The 22,414-nt window shown below is 32.9% G+C and overlaps 1 protein-coding gene across 1 annotated transcript in view; it reads right to left on the bottom strand.

Moving 5' to 3' along the window:
- Positions 1-8,900: 8,900 nt before the first annotated feature.
- The window catches only part of LOC111710045 (uncharacterized), a 31,471-nt gene continuing 17,957 nt past the window's right edge, over positions 8,901-22,414 (bottom strand). Inside the window, exons 8-11 of the mRNA XM_023484092.1 lie at positions 19,684-19,851; positions 15,976-16,062; positions 12,744-12,925; positions 8,901-9,519 (exon numbers count right to left, since the gene is read on the bottom strand). Coding sequence (XP_023339860.1) covers positions 12,882-12,925; positions 15,976-16,062; positions 19,684-19,851 — 299 coding nt within the window. The 3' untranslated portion in view covers positions 8,901-9,519; positions 12,744-12,881. The remainder of the gene's footprint in view (positions 9,520-12,743; positions 12,926-15,975; positions 16,063-19,683; positions 19,852-22,414) is intronic.

Genomic DNA, 22,414 nt, shown 5'->3' with positions numbered 1-22,414 from the left:
TTATAGTGTTTTTTCCTCCCTCTCAGATCAGAAGATAAATTATAAAAACTAATGAACCTAAGGAATGATCCACTGAATTCGGTTCCGCAAAGAAAAACTCCCAATCTGCTTGAGAGACTGAACATGACAGTTAAGAGAACGAGGGAAGGCATTCCACACCATTTTTTCGTCCACACAACAAATGACGTCACAACTCGCCATGATTTACACCGACCATACATTTTTTCGTCTGGGTGTTGCTTCTGTGCCTTCAACTGTATTTGTTTCTGCCTTGTATCACCTTTTTCTAAATTTGGGCAATATCATTTTATTCAATATGGGTTGAACTAGTTTTCGTCTGGAGTCCGGAACACACACTTTTATCATGTTTTCTTATTTTACTCTTAAACGGCAACCTTTAGGTTATATTGGGCTGGGAGTTCTAGAATCTACAACTAGAGATTAACAAAGTGAACACAGCAATTTGTCTAGTACAATATTTGTTCTGATTTGCTTGAGGTATTGTCTAGTACAATATTTGTTTTGATTTGCTTGAGGTATTGTCTAGTACAATATTTGTTTTGATTTGCATGATTTATTGTAAAGTACAAAATTTGTTCTGATTTGCTTGAGGTATTGTAAAGTACAAAATTTGTTCTGATTTGCTTGAGGTATTGTCTAGTACAAAATTTGTTCTGATTTGCTTGAGGTATTGTAAAGTACAAAATTTGTTCTGATTTACTTGAGGTATTGTAAAGTACAAAATTTGTTTTGATTTGCTTGAGGTATTGTTAAGTACAAAATTTGTTCTGATTTGCTTGAGGATTGTCTAGTACAATATTTGTTCTGATTTGCTTGAGGTATTGTCTAGTACAATATTTGTTCTGATTTGCTTGAGGTATTGTCTAGAACAATATTTGTTCTGATTTGCTCGAAAAATTGTCTAGTACAAAATTTGTTCTACTTTGCGTGAGGTATTGTCTAGTACAAAATTTGTTCTGATTTGCTTGAGGTATTGTCCAGTACAAAATTTGTTCTGATTTGCTTGAGGTATTGTGAAGTACAAAATTTGTTTTGATTAGCTTGAGGTATTGTCTAGTACAAAATTTGTTTTGATTTGCATGATTTATTGTAAAGTACAAAATTTGTTCTGATTTGCTTGAGGTATTGTAAAGTACAAAATTTGTTCTGATTTGCTTGAGGTATTGTGAAGTACAAAATTTGTTCTGATTTGCTTGAGGTATTGTAAAGTACAAAATTTGTTCTGATTTGCTTGAGGTATTGTCTAGTACAAAATTGATTTGCTTGAGGTATTGTCTAGTACAATATTTGTTCTGATTTGCTTGAGGTATTGTCTAGTACAACATCTGTTCTGATTTGCTTGTGGTATTGTCTAGTACAATATTTGTTCTGATTTGCTTGTGGTATTGTAAAGTTTGGTAAACACTTCTCTAGCCCAGGCATTTTCAAAATGTAGCCTACCTGTGTGTGCTTCCAAAATATAGAATTTTGTTTAAAGATTTCGACCATTTGCTTTTATTAAATAAATTGGGAATCAGAATCAAACCTGTAAAAGTAAAATCAGGTTAACTTATTGGGACACCTAGACGGTACCCTTAAATTGGGACACCTAGACGGTACCCTTAAATTGGGACACTCAGACGGTACCCTTAATTGGGACACCCAGACAGTTCCCTTAAATTGGGACACCCAGACGGTTCCTTTAAATTGGCACACCCAGACGGTACCCTTAAATTTGGACACCCAGACGGTACCCTTAAATTGGGACACCATGACGGTACCCTTAAATTGGGACACTCATACGGTTCCCTTAAATTGGGACACCCAGACGGTTCCCTTAAATTGGGACACCCAGACAGTTCCCTTTAATGGGGACACCCAGACGGTACCCTTAATTGGGACACCCAGACGGTACCCTTAATTGGGACACCCAGACGGTTCCCTTAAGTTGGTACACCCAGACAGTTCTTTAATTGGGACACCCAGACGGTTCCCTTAGATTGGGACACCCATACGGTACCCTTAAATTGGGACACCCAGACGGTTCCCTTGAATTGGGACACCCAGACGGTACCCTTAAATTGGGACACAAGGATGAATGAGAATTTCTTGTTTATCTCTCAGAATATTTATATTTTTAGTTGTGGTTTCTCTGAAATAGTGACTTGCAGATTTATGCCGCAGGAAGTGAAGTAAATGAAACGAAGGATGCTGTTATTAATCTAATATTTAGATATTTAGAATATTTGACCTGTTTAAATGATACAATTTAAAACTATTTAAATCTCAGGTGTTGGTTAAATAGATTTCAAACTTTTAACTCAAAATTTTAACTTCCTCAATTCAATTTAAAATTCGTGCAATACATTACACATCTGCTCAACCTGATATTCATATATAATCCTGTTCAAACATTTTTTGGGATTATTCTTGAACTTGTGTTTTTTTATTTTATCGTGATTTTTTTCATCTGCTTTATCTTCTGTGCACAGAGGTCATTTTTGTTTCAGATTATTTTTAAAGCGATGTAACCTCAGCCTTTGCTCAAAGACGAACACAAAGGAAAATGAATGATAATAGATATGAGAATTTAAATTTTTTAGTTTTGATGTTTTTTTCTAACAATTAGTTTTTTCGTTTTTTGTACGGATTTTACGGATTTTTATGTACGGTTTGTACAGATTTTTTCTGAAAATGTACGGATTTTTGTGCAGATTTTTCTCAAAATGTTTTGGCCACCCTGGAACTTTAACGAATTAGTTTAGTTAGTTCCTGTTCTGAGTTTAGTTCCTGTTCTGAGTTTAGTTCCTGTTCTGAGTTTAGTTTAGTTCCTATTCCTAGATTAGTTTAGTTCCTGTTTAGTTTGGTTTAGTTCCTGTTCTGAGGTTATGTTGGTTTATTCGAATTTCCCTCTTGTTATCTTACATAATACTCAGCTTCAGCATTAAATTAAACTCACTTTCACTATTAGAAAATTCTAGAGGGGGTGCTTGAGGTATTGTAAAGTACAAAATTTGTTCTGATAAAAAATATATTCGAATATGTTCACACAAGGAATACAAGAAAATATATCCGAATATGTTCACAAAAGGAATACAAGAAAATCCTTGTTAAATGAAAAATAAAATATCCTGTCAAATATGAGAGACAAATTTTCCATTGATATGCTTTAAAAACATAAGGTTTGTTTTAAAGTAAAATAGAAAAGAAATTGTAGAAAGATTGAGTTAACTGGGAAACTATTGTGGTGACGCCTTTTTGATAAAAATACTCAAATTTTTCTCCAGTTTTAATGTTTTCTTTGACCTAATTTTAAATAAAAATTTAATTTTTTTTTCATATCAAATCAAGATAAATCAGGATGGGTATACAAATATCCGACTTGAAACATTCAGAAACATTCAAATAAAAGTCTCTTGCAAATTATTCAGATTGGATGCAAAAAACCGGGGTTTAAAATATTTTCAGATAATACAGTGGTAGGCGTTTATATCAATACAATGAAGACGATTTAAGCTTTGATTGTTAACAAGCTTTTTTCGAATTGCAAGTAAACGAGATAAGCTTTTTTCATTGACATCTTCTCTTGACTTTTAAGTTTATGCATATCCATGTTATTTAACAGCTTGATAAAAATTAAAATTAAATCAAAAGTTGTCTTCATTGTATTGCTTTAATCGCCTACCACTTTATAAAAAAAATTATTTTTTAGCCTTAAGCCCAGTAATTTGTGGAATTTGAAAAACGAAGAAATGGACGTTATTCAGTGGTTTGAGCATAGATAAATAAATAAACATAGATAGCTTATGTACGCAAAATCACCAAGAATTGTACAGTCCGCGAACTCATACTTCTAGGGGTCAAAGTGTACTTCAATGATAAGCGGGGTGGTTTGGTGTTTTAATTAATTTCATAATTATTAAACCACTCAGGAGTAAATTTTATTTCGAGAATATCAAAATATTTTACTGAGCAATATATCATATTGACGAGAACTGAAAAAGGACACGAGAAGGACTAAACTAACTTAAATTTCTTTTTACAGAACTCATGTACACCACAAGTACTCAATGACATAAGAACAGCCAATGTTCACAACCGACCTAGTTAATCTACAGGGTGTCCCACATCATATTAGACCGAGAACGGGTCTAAATTACGATTTTCGGGACTAATTAGAAAATTTCATTAGAATGAATCATTTTGAAAAATAACATAAGGCTTATTTAAGAATTTTCTTGCGGAAAATGATAAGTTTTTCGAGTATTAAGGGTTTATTTTGGTGTTAAAGATTGGAGATAATCTAATATGATATGGGACGCTCTGTATATAATAGGAATATCTTTAAAACATCTCTGTACATTTATATCTTTCAAGATGAAAAATGTCGTCTTATGCGCAATTTATCTTTATCTATGGGTTTGAGACGCAAGTTTTGATACCCCTACCAACCTGTTTTAAAAAAAATTGAAAAATTTTGATTTTTAAAATGGATTTTTTACCGAAAGAATTTTTGATGATAATTTACCGAGGTTTGAAAATTAAATGTATGAATATTGGAGTTTTGGAAAAACAAAATAGCTTGCAACGGAATCAAAGTTGTTTATGGTAAATTTGTATTTTGTAGTTTGTAAGTGTTACGCGAGCCATGCTGCGTGTAGAAAGTCTGCTTGTCACCCCTGGGTATTTCTGAGTTTTCCCTGAAGATCTGTGCGGAATGTATTGTGAAAGAACTAGTTTAGGAGCTGTTTACAGTCCGACTGCGCAGACGCAAGATTTCTTGCGGAATAGTAACTAATTTATGTCAGTATATGTTTATTCGTTTTGCAAGTATTAGCCGTGTTCAGAATTCTGGGATCACTGTGGTAACTATTTTTATTTATATTTATGCTTGTCGGTTTGATTATAATATGATTGATATTTGTATTGCATCTCATAGCAGTTTACAAATTCACACACAAAAAACATTGCAAAGATTAGTTTTCAGTACAATTCCCCTTTCCCCTTTTTTTGTATCTTCCAGTGCAAACTTTTTTGCCTAACGTAGAAATTAAAATAATATGACTTAGATACATGAAAATTAATTGATCCACGTATTCTTCTTTGATCATTGAGCAACTTGACAAAATGTGTGTACTTGTTGATACAATAATCATACAACTTCACGATATATAGCTCATGCAGAAACCCAGTGTTGCGCAGGTTATAGTTACTCCCGCCGTTCACCCGCACATGGCCGATTTTTACCGAGAATCTAAATTTTTGTTGTCAACGTCGAACCACTCAACTTAGACTCTAAAAACCACCTAAGAACATTCCCGTGGTTCTCCCGAGTTCCCAAATCAATATTTAGGCAAATTAGTTATATTTAGATAGATATATTTTGATTGAATAGCATTTTCACATGATTTTAAAATTTATTGCCGATATAATGTTTCTAGTTTGAAAAAGCTCACAGCCGTAAAAATGGGGTTAAAGAAGGGAAGTATTTGTATTTCCATGGTTACTGAATACTGAGTTCCACGATCCCTCCCTGGAACCTCTGGACTGTGTAGAGCTGTAAATAATGTGCACGCTGCACAACATAAATGAATATGATAACCCCAACATATATCCATATAGATACAGATGATATAGATATGCCACATTGGATGGCCATCAAAAATAATCAAGTCAACTTTCATGTTTATTGGGACACTCTGCATATATATATTATACATACATATATTATTGGCATGCCATAAATTTAATATTAGACTATCAAACTTCATAGCTGATGTACAATATACTCTGTACTCTGTACTCTGTAATTACACACTATGAAATCAAAGATATTCTTGATACAGGAGGACCCCCAATTGACGAGACTTTAGAAAATGGGTTGCAAAGTTAAGGCTCACTGACTTAATAGTCAGAACCCTAATGACCCTTCTTCTCTTCTTCGTAAAAAAAACCATAAATTAAACGCAAAGTAGAAATTGTATATTAAATGTCAATTCCAAATAGTAATTTGCAATTTCAAATCGAAACTAAAAACTGAGAAATATAAGTAATATAATAAAAATATTAGCACTAAAAAATTCAGGATAATTTCTTCAAAACTTAGAAAATAAAAAAAAAACAGTTTTATTTCAGAAATTTCAAATAAGCTAGGTTTTTTAAATCATAACTTAAAAAATAAAAATACGTTTCACTGAAACGCTCAAACTTTTTCACTTTTCGTGCTTCATAATATACAATTTTTACAAAAACAAAATTTCTTAATTTTAAATTTGGGGTAGTATTATAGACAATAGACAAATAGTGCATCATGCACTGTTTTGATGACAAACTAGTTAAATCCTAAATTCAAAAACTACCTAAAGGACTCTCCCGCTTTACTGATTTGAACTGTACTGCACTGTACTTTAATGTACATTTTACTCCATTGAACTGACCTTTTCTGTTGTGTACTTAACTGAACTTTCCTGTACTGTTGTGTACCGCACTATATTGCACTGTACTCTATTAGTTTGTACATCACTGTACTGATCTCGAGGAGGTTTCTTTACTTCACTTTTAGAAACACATAGAAAAATTGAGTTAATATTTATATGTACAATATGTATTTTCTTCTTAAAAAAATTGAAGTACATGTACATATAAACAATATACATATATATTATATACAACAAGGATTACTGGACAAAAATCCTCAAATTGAGAAAACTAAAATCCCTAAATGGAAAAGTAATCCCACTCTCTGCTCTATAAAACATGAACATGATAAAAACGGACTATTCTATTTTTCAGTTAAAGGTACTGTAAGTGTAACTTCAAGTCAACTTCAATACCTGATTCACTATAGAACCCTTGAAAACTTTGTCTTATCGAGTATGAATTAGATATCAATATGTTTGTTTCTTTAAAGTGTTTATTTTTATGTGCGGTTTCTCTGCAAAAGTGACTTGTTTTTAAGAAACAATGGAGAAACTGACAGAAATAACTACTTTTCAAGTTAGAAAAATTACATTATCTTCCACATTTTGATCAGATTAAGGTTACAAGGGTACCGTTGTAAATCGGACATTACACTCTTTCCGTGGAGGATAACTTGAAACTACACTTACAGTTTCTTCAAATAAATAAAAGAATTTAGAACAATATTGTTTTAATAAATAAGGGGATCTGCAGGGGATCAAATGCCTTTTTTTTAATTGAAACGCCCTTCTTCCCCCTTAGAAATTCCAGTAAAAAAGATTACATTTTCCTTTTTTTTACTTTTACAAAAGTTTGAAAAGATCTTCCTTCCCTCAAACTCAAACACAGTTAAAGAGTTTCCTTAAATTCAAGAATTTTCTTGGAAAACTTTTAACTGTGTTTCAATTACAAGGTTTGTTCAATCATTTTTAGAAAGCTAAAGGATAAGTAGGAAAATATAAAGAAGTTTAAAGGGACTGTTGTGGAAGACGATGCCTGGCCGCGTTAAACTAGTTCCACAAGATTCAACAGAATGAGATAGAACGGATACGGGGCATTAGTACTGATATCATCTCTACAGTCTACACGTGCGATATCGATATTGACTCTAGTTCTGAACCCTCTAGTAATAAGTTATAAGAAATATATATACTGGAAGTTATCTATGCGTTTTATTAGAGTCTGACTCACGTCCTCTATACTGTAAACTTAATTTCAGGAAAATTTAATTCATAAATTGGTATGTCCAATTCACAGCGGTACCAAGAATGTATTACTTTCAGCTAGATAAACGACGATATCTTCCTCATCATTGATCCGATAATGGTACCTTTGTGAATTGGGCAAGTACTTTTTTAATGGAGGGTCACTGAAATAACAACGACAGACAGTTCTGTTCAGCAATCTAATCCATTGTATAACAAATTTTTAATATTTTTCCCCTTAAATGCCAATGATAACAAAATAAGAGAGAGTGTTTAATGAGCGTGAGTTGTGGACAATACATCTTTACACTTTTAATAGATCAAGTCAATTTAAATTTTAGGATCAAGAGGTTTGCATCATAAACAAATCATTTCTTCCATTAAAAATTTAACAAATGAGACGCTAATTTTTAACGTTATAAAGTTGAAAGCTTGATATGTTTTAAAATTAAAATGTTTCAAACAATTTATCTGATTGGTTGGACATGTTGTATCCAACTACATTTACAATTTAGAAAAAGTTGGAAGAGAGAAAAATGATAAAAATCCTGCACGGTCCGCAGTATTAAACAGGGTAATATTATTCTAAGAGGGGTATTCTAATATTCTAATAATTTAGTGATAACACAGAAAAACTTTCCTTTAAATCACAGATGGCTGACTAGCGTGAAGTAATACTGGATTAGTGGTGTACCGTACCACCGTCCAGTAGTCCTGGATTGGTGGTGTACGGTACCGTCCAGCAGTCCTGGATTGGTGGTGTACCTTACCGTCCAGCAGTCCTGGATTGGTGGTGTACCGTACCGTCCAGCAGTCCTGGATTGGTGGTGTACCGTACCGTCCAGCAGTCCTGGACTAGTGGTGTACCATACCGTCCCGCAGTCCTGGATTGATGGTGTACCGGACCGTCCAGTAGTCCTGGATTGGTGGTTTCCCATGCAGTCCTGCAGTCCTGGATCGATGGTATATCGTACTGTACAGTAGTCCTGGATCGGCGGTGTACCATACTGTCCAGCAGTCCTTCATTGGTAGTGTACCATACCATACAGTAGTCCTGGATTGATGGTGTAATGTACCGTCCAGTAATACTGGATTGCCAGTGTACTTTACCGTGCAGTAGCTCTGGATTGATGGTGTACCGTGCCATCCATAAAGTCTGACCGCGTCAACCTTGTTGCACCGGCTAGTCCTGTCCATAGTACTAGGTACAGTACAAACTGGGACCGGAAAGGTTGACCCGGCTCGGAAATTCAAATGACTACGGCTGCCCGTGATTGGATAGTTTTTCTTGTTTAGTGTCTAGTGTCTAGTGTACATATGTATGATAACAACCAGAGAGATTACAAAAAATCACAGCACTGCGAAATGAATGTTTGAAGGATTTGATAAAATCCCCAATGAATCGTTTTCGAGGATTTTCCTTAAAAACTTAAAAGACCTCCCTGCACAAAGCAACAACAATTTTGACAATTTTATCCAATCGAAAACCGGCAAAAAATGTGAGCTTTTTTACTTAAAAAATATTATTGAATAATCATTTGAAAGTTTCTTTTTTATGAATAAAACACTGATAGGCTTAAAGAGGTTTATAATTGGATAAAATTGCTACAATGTTGAAATTTATTGAAGATTTTAACAATTTGATAAAATATTGTTACAATAGATATTATTGTTAAAATGATCAATGAGTACATATCAGTAGATTTAACAAGTTTGCCAAATGGTTTGTTGAACTTTCATAAAAGATATTCTTTCATTTTCGATCATGATCATCTTGATCTAAGAACTATCATGAACTATCATGATATGACTGGAATTGAACCTGTGAATTGTCAGGCAACTATCCTATCAGCTCCTGCAAAAGAATTTAAGATAAATATTTAATCAAATATTTTAACATTTATTGAAATTTCAATTTTTAAAATTGAACAATTAAAATGGAGAATTAAGAATGAAACAGACAGTTCAGAAATTGTTGTTCATAAATAAATGTTAAATCATATCCAAACAAGAGAATTTAGTTAATTAAGATTTTATTTTGTAACTTGAAACATTGAAAAATTGTTAAAATCTAGTTCCATTTTCAGGGTTTAAAATGGCCAACCACATTTTGAAAAAAGACTGATTTTGTATCATAACTTTCTTTTATTTATTTTTAAAAATACCACTTTTATTCTTAGATTGCTCTAGCTCAAAAAATAATCACCGATTATCCAAAATTTTAACTGAAAAAGAAACCTCAGATTATCGGTTCACATTTTTTTATTTAAGAAAATCTGTTAATTTTTTAATAAGTTAGAACAATTGAAAATAAATGTAAAAAATTAAAAACTTGAAACACCAGGAAAACTCTAAAAGCTTATACTCAAAGAAGTTATTGTATCATAAAAAGTGTGAAGCCCTAAATATGAAATTTTTTTCATTTAAAATTCAGATTTATCTGAAATTTATAAATTAGCCGATAAGAAAATACAATGAGTCAGACTTTAAAAAGTTAGAACCAACCAACTCTGGTTTTCTTGTCGTTGTGTTTAAAAGGAACCTCTGTAAAAAAATCACAGAAAAAAGTTTCTGGAAAAAAATATGGTTAAAAAATCCAAATTTTCTCAAGTCTTAGGTCAACAAGGCCTAGAAAAGTATAAAAATAATGGGATTTATTTTAAATAACTTTTTTGTTTCAATGACTTTTTTCGCAGGACTTTTTAGTGCCAAATTTAGGACTTTATTTCCGAAAACTTTTTTGGCGGTTACTGTGTGAAGAACATTAATTAAACACACTGCTGTCAAACTTATTATAATATAAAAACAATAAAAGTTTATTCATCTAATTTGATGATATTCAAATGTATATCTAAATCTAACTGTAAATATGATCAAGTCCTGCCTGTTTAGCACTTTACAGCCTGTATATGAGTTAAGCAAAGTATAAAAGTTTAAGTCTGAAACTAAATCCTAACTCCAGAACTAATAAACACTATATTCCCCTATTCCCCAGCTTATTTCCCGTATCCTCTCATTCAAACTTTTCAAACCAGAGCAAAGGGACAAGACAAGACTTTTAACATCTAACCTTCTTAGGTTATTTAAAATGGTTCCCTGGAAACCTTCATCTCAACAAAAATATGGAAAACAGCGAAAAGTGTATAATTCTGTCCATTTCTCAATTGTTTCTATTGCAGAGAAAAAACAATTAAAAATAAACAGTTTAAGCAAACAAAACCAAACACATCTAATTCTATACTTGAACAGACAAGGCTGGGTATCGTTGCAAATTGGGCATTAATATCTTAATAGAGGATCTCTTGAAATTTCGCTACAGTCCCTTGAAACGAAAAGCGTTATCAAAATCTCGGTTAAGTTTTATTAAAATAAGACGAAAAAGTCTTGTATAGTTTTTGAGAGCACATCCATAATTCAAAATGAAATCAGTAAATGTCAAAAAATTGAACTTTTCATCCAATTCCTTCCCTTTTATGCATTTATTTCATTAAAACGTACATTTTTTATGTAGGCTTCAAGAGTTTTATCGATATCGAGGAAAACTGTTATGAACGGTAAGCAGGATTGAACTTCGGGGCTTCTACTCATTAGTTTTCAAGCATTATTAAAGTCCCAAGAAATTTTTCATTAAAAAAACTTAAAGATAGTGAAATTAAGCTTTAACATTGATAATATATTACAAATTGTTTGTCTATAGTTATAAAATGAACATTATGAAAATATTTTCCTTCTATCGTGCGTACAATATACAGTTTTCATATGCTTTAGCTACAGGGTGTCCCACGAAAAATGACAGTAGCAAGTCGTCTTTGATTTTGGAATTTATTCAGCCATCAAAAATCAACGACGACCTTCAAGTCGTCTTGCTACTGTCATGTTTCGTTGGACACCTTGTAGATAAAACCTTCAAGTCGTATTGCTACTGTCATGTTTCGTTGGACACCCTGTAGATAAAACCTTCAAGTCGTCTTGCTACTGTCATGTTTCTTTGGACACCCTGTAGATAAAACCTTCAAGTCGTCTTCCTACTGTCATGTTTCGTGGGACACCCTGTAGATAAGACCGGATAAGAAAGTTTTATTCAAGTTTAACCAAGTTCTCTAATTTTTATTATCATTACACAAGCTTAGTCTAATTGTGGTGGAAATAATAAGTCTAGAAGGATTAAATTATTCCATAGTGACCCACACCCACTACCTTCTCCAACAATCCTTTCCCTACCCTACCCTACCTATAAAACTGCCAACTCCTTCGACNAAAGACTTTTCCATAACCACTAATAACCCCATAAAACAACCTTTTAATAAAAACTATAGTTTTTTTCTAATAAAAGAACGATTATATTTTACGAATGATTCAGTCAGAAAACAAACGAAATAATATTTTTTGAACGATTGAAAAAAACTAAGGAAATCAGTCGTTCACGGATGATGAACAAACGAAAGGAAAAAAGCTTAATTCGCCCATCTCTATTCATAATCTTCCTTTCCCACAATCCTAATTCTTCCCTTCCCAGAATCATAATTCTTCCCTCTACCTTATATCCTAATTCTTCCCTTCCCACAATCCTAATTCTTCCCTCTACCTTATATCCTAATTCTTCCCTTCCCACAATCCTAATTCTTCCCTCTACCTTATATCCTAATTCTTCTTTCTACCTTATATCCTAATTCTTCCCTCTACCTTATATCCTAATTATTCCCTTTACCTTATATCCTAATTCTTCCCTCTACCTTATATCCTAATTCTTCCCTCTACCTTATATCCTAATTCTTCCCTTTACCTTATATCCTAATTATTCCCTCTACCTTATATCCTAATTCTTCTCTCTACCTTATATCCTAAATCTTCCCTCTACCTTATATCCTAATTCTTCCCTCTACCTTATATCCTAATTCTTCCACTCTGGACCACTACTTACGATGCAGTAAACGCGCTGAGTACAAAACTACATACTAGGTACACACACATTTTCGTGGTTCTCCCGAGTTCCCAAATCAAATTTGTCAAGGGGTTCATGAGTTATGATCGGACATACAAACAAGCAAACAAAGATTACTGATTTATAAAGAAACTTACTTAGTTAAACAAACCATTCAGCATCCTTGTTATTCCCTGGTATATCACTGGTACAGCTGCTTCCTAGGGCAGCTCCTCTACTGAAGCTGCTCCCCAGAGGAGCTCCTCTACTGGAGCTGCTCCCTTGAGCTGAACTCCTCATCCCAACCATAGGAGTCCTCTGCAGCGTTTGTACTCTCGGCCTAAAATATTGCTGATAATTGTAAACTTCGGCTATTTAGAAGTTATACCGTCCTGACTTTAAGGCAGCTGGGGCAAGTTGTACAGTGTACATTCAATCCATAAACGGTCAAAACGGGACAGTACACCAAATATTGTGAGATGATTATAAATGTAAAATTTGGTAATTTGTACAGTGGGAGGCGATTTCACAATACAATGAAGATGACTTTTGGTTTCAATTTTGATTTTAATCATGCTGTTCAACAGCATGGATACACATAAACTATAGAAGTCACGAGAAGTTGTCAATTAAATTATTTCTATTTGATTACTTGTAAACTTGTAAAGTTGTAAAAAAAGTCGTCTTCATTGTATTGATATAATCTGTATAATTGATGAATCTCTAAAAATGTTTGGGAAAATTTTAAGAGAAATAACAGTTACATTTAAACACCATGATTTAGCACATAGCATGCTTCATGATTTAGTACACAGCATGCGGCATGAATTAGTACACAGCAAGCTGCATGATTTAGCATACAGTATGCTGTATTATTTGGTGCACAGCAAGCTGCATAAATTAGCACACGGTATGCTGTATGATTTAGTACACAGCAAGCTGTATGGTTTAGTACACAGCATGCTTTATGATTTAGTACACAGCAAGCTGAATGATATAGTACGCATTCAGCTGTATGTTTTAGTACACAGCATGCTTTATGATTTAGTACACAGCAAGCTGAATGATATAGTACTCATTCAGCTGCATGAATTACTACACAGCAAGCGGTATGAATTAGCACACAGAATGCTGTATGATTTAGTACACAGCATGCTGCAGGATTAAAGGGAGTGACCGTCAATGTACCATACATTGGTGGTTGAACTGATCAATATGTAGTATTGTGGACACATTTTTTAGGATTCATTTGAGAAATATAAAACGTTTCTACGGCGTATATTTACAGAGTTTGAGCGCAAAGTCGAAGTTAAAAATTATGAATTTGGGTGAATACAGGGGGCGGGCATAACTCTCCTAGTTTTGCCTGGCTAGGTTTATACTGTACAGTGAATTTTGTCGAAAAATGTTTCCTTATGACTGAGTTGGTATCATAGAGTACAGTGGGTTTAATCCTAAGTACATCTTTTTGTACGGTATTGTGTGGACAGTTAATTTTAATATTTTTCAACAATGAAATATTGTAGTGTCAAAAATTGTGTAAACAACGATGTTTCGGGTTCAGAAATTTTTCATAACATACGGAAAGAGTGGAACAAGTTATCTGGAAGACAAAACACCCAATTTTTATATGCAGTGAACCAAAATGTAAAAAAATAGATTGCGTCAAAATCTTTCAAAACTGGCTCTCCTACAAAACCAATAGATTATTTATAATTAAAAATTACTTGTTTCACGTTAAGTTCATTTATGTAAAATAAATATTTCAACAGTTTTCAGTTCTTCAATAACTTTAAAATTAAGTCTAACCTAATTTAGATCTATTATTAGTTGAGAATTGCTTTTCATTCTAAAAGTGAGAAACATATATTACTAAGAGTTAATGCACAATGTAGATTTCAGAAGTAAAGAATTTGATAAGAAGCAAGATGTTATTGAGAAGGATTTTATTTTTTTTCTCTATTTGTCATGTCTCATTTTTATACAAAAATCATATGGGCTTGTTTTCTTTGCTTGAATATTGTAGGCTTCGGATTCAAACTATAATGTCTTAAAACACTAATCTACGAATTGTGATCCCCCCAGGTAGAATTTCTGATCGGGTCATCGTGTACAGTAGCTGTACAACAAGAAGTCTAAAATTCCAGATGCCCCCTCTATTACTAATATCTCGATGGGTGAATACGTTTTCAGAGTCTTTTTTAAAATTATTTCATAACGACGACAAAAAATGTAAATTCTACAGTAACCTAATTAGTTGTTTAGGACCAGACTGAGCAAATAAAAATTAACTCTTATCATCTAAAAAAAAGTAATCTTATTCAATTATTAGTTTCTATTACCTCTCATCATTTGCAAAGATTTTCTGAAGATTTTCTGGAATTTGAATTAAAAAGACGACATTTGAAGAATTTTTAGAAATCTGCGAAGAAATTCATAGAAAATAAGAAATTCCATATAATGATGAAAACGAAATAATTAATTTATTGACAAATTTCCAAGGAGAAAAATGTCCCTAAACATTTAATTAGTTTACTGTAAAATTTTTACTTTGTTTTTCGTCGTCGTTATTTATTAATTTTAAAAAATCGATTCTGAAAACGTACCCACCCTAATTCATGATTTTGAACTTCGATTTTGCACTCAAACTCAGTACTTATACATTGTGGAAACGTTTCATATGTCTCAAATGAATCCTAAACAATTTAATACTGCATACTCAGTTTAACCACCATACATTGCCGGTCACTCCCTTTAAGTACACAGCATGTTGCTTGATTTTTGATAATACAACATTATGAGGTTAAAAGCAGATTAAGTATAAAGGGTGATTAGTACACCGCATGATAAAGTACAAAGCATGATTAAGTACAATGCATGATAAAGTGCAAAGCATGATAAAGTGCAAAGCATGATAAAGCACAAAACATGATAAAGTACACCGCATGGTAAAGTGCATAATAATATTTGAGTATAAAGCACGATTATTGATTAAGCACTATTAAAAACAAAACATTAAATATCGTATGATTAAGTACCCAGCATGATAAAGTCATAAGTATTTTAGTACACTGTATGATAAAACATGATAAAAGCATGATTAAGTATATAGAGTGATAAAGTAAAAAAACCTGATAAAATCTTACATGATTAAATATACAGTATCATAAAGTAAAAAACTTTATAAAGTTTATTAAGTACAAGTTTTGCCACAAACTCTGAAATTCTAATCTTTATATATTTGCAACCAAATGTAGTAAACCTTCAAACTATGAATTCTGGTCGATCAAGTAATCTAAGCTTGAAAATCACAGGCTTACACCATCAGGATGCAAAGATATACGGAAATGAAAATTTAAATTTTGTTTCAAAATTTTGTTGTTAACCCACCTTGTACAGGGAGACGCATGTTTCCCGACCCATTTCTATCAATAATTGTTGTTGTAACACCGTTCATGTATTCTCCCTCACCTTGCACTAAAATATAATCAATAATTGTTGTTGTAACACCGTTCATGTATTCCCCCTCGCCTTGCACTAAAATATAATCAATAATTGTTGTTGTAACACCGTTCATGTATTCTCCCTCACCTTGCACTAAAATATAATTCTCATTAAAACTGCAAAACGATTCATCCCTTTGAGAAACGATATAGTGTCGTTTTTACTCGATTCTGCGTAAAAAAAAACAAATTAATCCGCCTTTTTATCAATACAGTGGTTAGCTTGAAACGGCTTAGCTACAACCTACAATACAGACCTATTATAAGCTATAACATCGACTCTTAATGGGAAAATATTGCTTAAAGGGACTGTAAGCGTATTTTCAAGTGACATTACATTTAAAGAACTTACTGCGATTTACAACGATGCCATATGAACCTTTAACAGATCCTTGAGGACAGAGATCTCAGTTTATATGTAAATATCTTTTAATTGCTGTGTAAAAAGCCGAAAAATTGAAGTGTACGCCAGCGTACTGTGTGAACACAAATAGTGTCACATTTTTCCTAGAAAATCTAGAATATTCTATGCCCACCGCGATATTAAAAAATTCTAATTGATATTCTGCCACTTCTAGAAAGTTAGTATATGAATATTCTTTATATATCAATATATAAAGTACCCTTGGATCGATTTGCTTAAATTTTGATTGGGGAACTCGGGAGGCCCACAGGGGTATTTTTATCTTGGTTTTGAGATGCTAAGTTAAGTGGATCGACTACAAAAGCGAAAATTTAGTTTCCCGGTAAAATCGTTCAAGTGCGGGTAAACGGCGGATGAAAGTTTTAGTAACCTGGGCAACGCTGGGTTCCCAAACAAGTTTATATATTTTAATAAGCAACTTGCAACTTAGCGTTCAAAAATTAAAAGCGTTTCTCAGTTTCTAAAAATGAATATCCTTAATCAGACAACTGCTTATAGTGTACTATATGAAAGAAATATATCTATTTTCTATTTATAATGACAAAATAAAATTCGCCTCGATCAGAAATTAAGCGCAGTACGTTACAAATACTTTATTAATAATTAAAAGAAATCAAACTTCGATATGAAGATGACAGGGAGCTTGAGCTACGATAGGATTCCAACCAACACTTCTATCTTTCTTCACCCCTTGGTATGGAATTTCGTCGTCAACTGACTCTAGTTTCTGTACAGGTTGACCAGCTCAACCCCTCTCGGGATTCCCTGCAATCTAGCCAAAATCCCAGGTGAAAGTCCTGGGAACCCCAGTATACACGGGCCCCTTTACTTCAACGTCAGGTTAAAAATCAATAGAATATCCACAATAGAGAAACAGCATTAAACACTACACAGTTCTATAAGTCTCACTATAGATTCTGTCAGTTCAGAAGATTTACAAGAAAACCAGGAGGGACCCGATCAAATGATTATCGTAGATAAATAAATAAACATAGATAGCTTATGTACGCAAAATCACCAAGAATTGTACAGTCCGCGAAATCATACTTCTAGGGGTCAAAGTGTACTTCAATGATATGCGGGATGGTTTGGTGTTTTAATGGATTTCATAATAGAGTGTAAAATAACTCCGGGAATGGAACTATTTGAACAACAATATTTCACTGAGCAATATATCATATTGACGAGAACTGAAGAAGGACATGAGAAGGACTAAACTAACTTAAATTTCTCTCTACCGAACTCATGTACACCACAAGTACTCAATGACATAAGAACAGTCAATGTTCACAACCGACCTAGTTAATCTATATTATATGAATATCTTTAAAACATCTCTGTACATTTATATCTTTCAAGATGAAAAATGTCATGAAAAATATCTATGATAATAATGTATAGAAAATCAAAAATATATTTACGATGTTCACTGAATTCCCTGAATTATTTGGACTCTCTGGGAAATGAAATTGGTAAAGTTGCAGCTCACAGTTTCAGTTTTAAACTCTTTCAACTCTTTATACTCTCTATACTCTTTATACTCTTTATATTCTTTATATTCTTTATACTACCACATTAACAAAATATTTAACAATTTCATACCAGCATTACAACAATGTTGAAAATTTTGCTCAAAGGATTGCAAATATGGAAAAGTGAAATTTTTCAGAAATATTTTGTTAGAAGTTGTTTAAAATGTAAAATAATATTTCATGGAATCAAAATATTAACTATCAACCAATAACAAACTCAGCAAAAACAGTTCAATTACAAATTATAAAAACAAAAACCATTAGATGTACTTTCAGTTGAGAAATCTTTTTTCAAATTCGCTAAATAAATCAGCAAATATTTATATAGGGCTATAGCTGGCTCAGTTTCATTTGCCATGATACTTTTGCCATAAATACTTTTGCCATATTTACATTTGCCATAATACATTTGCCATAAGTAACACTTGCCATAAATTACACTTGCCATAAGTTACACTTGCCATAATGGTTACACTTGCCATAATTACACTTGCTATAATTACACTTGCCATTATTCAAATTTGGTTAGAATTAACAAAAATATAGAAATATATTTTTTAATTACAAATTAAATACAAATTACAATCTAATTCAGAGACAGTTCGAATTCGGGTTCAAATTGTAACTTAGCACATTTTAGCCGAACATTTCCAATAATTTACTTCTGTAATCAAGGCATTGTCTACATAGGTGTAGTTGTTGCTGTCTCGAACTATTGGTTTACCCTTACTTGTGGTCTCAACGGTCACCAAAGGGTCCTCCATTGTGAGGAAATATGGAGCTGAACTTGAGTCAACTAGTCTGCTAAAAACAATGAGAAAACTAAAGTTGGGAATCTTCATGGTAAAATTTCCCGCCTTTGCAATAAAAAAAGAGAGATTTATATCTTTTTAAAAATTAGAATTTATGACAAAAGTAATTATGGCAAGTGTAATTAGGGCAAGTGTAACCATTATGGCAAGTGTAACTTATGGCAAGTGTGACTTATGACAACCGTAACTTATGGCAAGTGTTACTTATGGCAAAGATATTATGGCAAGTGTAATTATGGCAAAGATATTATGGCAAGTGTAATTATGGCAAAGATATTATGGCAAATGAAACTGGGCCCTATAGCTACAATATAACTCAATGTTAATTTCAGAATTTTGCAAAAATAGTCCTTTTTTGACTTATTAACTTAAAAAACAAACTTATTTCGACGTTAAAATATTCATGCACAGGGCTGCAAAAAATAGTTTAGTTCAGGGCCTACAAGATCAAAACAAGAGCAAAGTGGCCAGGTCGCAATAACTGATGCATAATGTTTTATAGATGACTCTGTATACTAGCTTTGGTATTATAGCCATTGGCCACAGCTAAAGGAATTAGGTTTTTGCCACACATTTAAATTTTCTTATCCCTATATCTTTGCAACCAAATATTGTAAACCTTAAATTTATCAAACTTAAATTATTAGATCTAAAATATAATTCATAGTTTGAAATATATAAGGTTTACGACCACTGGTTGCAAAGGTATAGGAATTATAAAATAATATTTGTGGCAAAACCTCAATTCCTTTACGTTAAATTTTCTAAAAACTCCAAATTTAAGACCTCATAAGTTGATAAAGATGATCAAATACAAAAAATCTTACTTTGATAACTGTTTGCTACCAGTGTTGATCTTGTCTGTTGATCTCTGTTGATCCTACAGGTCCAGATCCAGGCTGCAGCTCCTCCTCCTAGCAACAGCAGAACCAGCAGTCCTACTACACCAATCAGCTGTCCAGTCTCCAGCCCTAGCATTGGCAGCAAACCTGTTCCTAAAGTATATGTGTTGGGTTCTAGTTTTTTATTTTGAAATGCCGATCAGGTGCTATAAAACTATAAATGCAGAATTATAGAGGTAAACTTTTGGATTCATTTGATACCTATAATAAAACGTTTTAAACATTTAATATAATTATGATTAAGAAATAATTGATTCTTGCATTGGTTTCATCAAAAATTCCTTTTAAAGAAAACAAAGGCAGTTTCAGGTGGGGCAGTACATTACCCCACCCCTAAGTGAAACTAGGGGGGGGGGGGGTACCCGCCCCTGGATTTTTACAAAGTTATTACTCCGAAGGCTTTTGACCTGGGACAGGTCATTTATGTCCACAGCACCAACAAGTTGGTGAACCTGGTAAAAATGGCTATCCCAAAGAGCTGCTTGCCTCTATTTTTGAAAACAGTGTTTTAAATCCCTTTATTTTAAGCCGCCCAAGAATACTAATTTATCGTAGATTGGAAGAAGGGAGGATATTTTTTTAATTTCAAACAAAAATTCCTTTATTTACTTTCAGCCTCCTTAGAGTGTATACTTTTATTTTTAACTCTGAAAATAACATAGAAACTAATTACAGTCTTCTGCAGGAAAAATTAGCATGATTTAATAAACATTTAACCCATTCCCGCTTTATGCACGAATCAATTTTAATAGAAGACTAGCTGAAGGGCCCGGCGTTGCCCATAAAAATAATTTGAATTTTTTTTAGCCTTTAACTTCCCGGCCACCCATGAGTGTCCTCAAAAAGAATTTCAGCCCAATCGGTCCAGCTGTTTAGCCGGCTATAGGCAACATATATATATATACGAATATACGAATTAAATAATTTCAAAAATCGATTCTTGAGAGAAAGCCTCCAAATGGACCATCCTCGTGCAAAGTTTTGTAGGTATCAAATGCTATATAAATGTTCTATATGGTACTGCACTCTCAGTTTAATTATTAAACCTAGCCGGTCAGTCTCTTCCTTTAATTTAAACTATGAGCTCTGCAAGATTATAGATTCAAATAAAATATGAAAGATTTACACAATCAGGTTGCAAAAATGTAGGAGGATTAGAAATTAAAGTTTGAGGCGAGTACTCAGAACACTCAGTTACAATTTGTACTGCCATATCTTTTTTACTATATGAGAACCTTTGTAAAACTGGATTTAGTTTTTAACCTTGATCACTTTGCAGTGAAGAAAACCATCAGCGCAAAATAGATTCTTAGAAATATAAGCTTTTAGTTTGGTTAAAAACTACTAATGAAAATATTCTTTACAATATTTCGCCAGAAGCCAGAAAACTGGTTTAGTCAATACTTTTAATTGGTGTACTTTTCCATTTTTCGTCAATAGTTCTATATACTGTACAATGTACAACTAGCTCTAGCAGCCTGTACTTTAAATGAACCGGTGTTTGTAACTTTCTTCAAATAAGTTCACCTCGCTAAGTGTTAAGGTTGGCTAACTATATTTACAAACACATATTCAGACAACTTTTTACTTTTTGTAAAAGACATTTATATATATAAAGTTGTAATCTCTGTTTGTCTGTTTGTATGTATGTCCGATCATAACTCATTAACCCTCAGCACCGATTTCCCTTCGGGAGAACCACGGGAATGTTCTTAGCTTGGTTTTGAAATTCTAAGTTGAGTATGTTGAGTAGGTAAAAATAGCAAAAATCGCAATTTACGACCAAGTGCGGGTAAACAGCGGGAGTAAGTACCCTGGATTCCTAAGCTAGTATGTGATAATAGGTTAATTCTATAACCGTCGTCAGAGTTTTGCTCTAAATTCCAAAAGTTCTAGAACTCATTTTTCAACCAGTTTTATAACTTTTTTTTGTAAAAATGCTAATCAGTGTAAAGGGAAAAAATAGATTGCTTCTACTTCATACCTTGGTTAGTTAACACCAATTCTAACTTTTGTAATTTCTTTTTCCATTTTCTTTTTCCTTTTATTTTTCTAGATTTTCATTTAATGCAGATTCCCCTTGAATCTGATTTATGAGTCTTATTTCCTTTCTTAAGCCTGGAACACTTTTCATGCTCCTTGGACAGAGGTGATAAAACAGTACTTTATTCAAAGTGTTAAAGGGACTGTTTGTGTTATTTGAAGAGAACACTTTCATTTAAAGATGTTACAAACTTTTCACAAGAGTACATTTTAGACTTTGTCTAGGAAAGTACATCTAGCTCTGGAATTTTATAAATGTTAAAAATTATGCTGTAGAAATCCACAAACTTGCGGCCACTGTGAATCAAATGGGAAGATTTATTAACCATCACAATTGGGGGAAAAAATCCTAAAAAATAGTTGGATTTGAACATCTGAAAATTATTTTAACCCTTTCTTGTCGGGGGGGGGGGGGTAAATTTAACCCCAATCTATCGTTTTTTTTGCGATAACAAAAGTATTAAAGTATTTGGGCTAAAAACTTTTAAACTCACAAATGCCCCTCACCTAAGGCTAAAAGCCTTGCTTTTATATCTACTGCCTGAGTCCTCAGGGATACTGCCTAAATGTCTAATTTAGACCTACTTCCAGTCATTGGATTTCAAGATTTTAT

Source organism: Eurytemora carolleeae, unplaced genomic scaffold (genome assembly GCF_000591075.1).
Source record: "Eurytemora carolleeae unplaced genomic scaffold, Eaff_2.0 scaffold58, whole genome shotgun sequence".
NCBI classification, from domain to species: domain Eukaryota; kingdom Metazoa; phylum Arthropoda; class Copepoda; order Calanoida; family Temoridae; genus Eurytemora; species Eurytemora carolleeae.
This window is presented reverse-complemented; position numbering and strand designations above follow the sequence as displayed.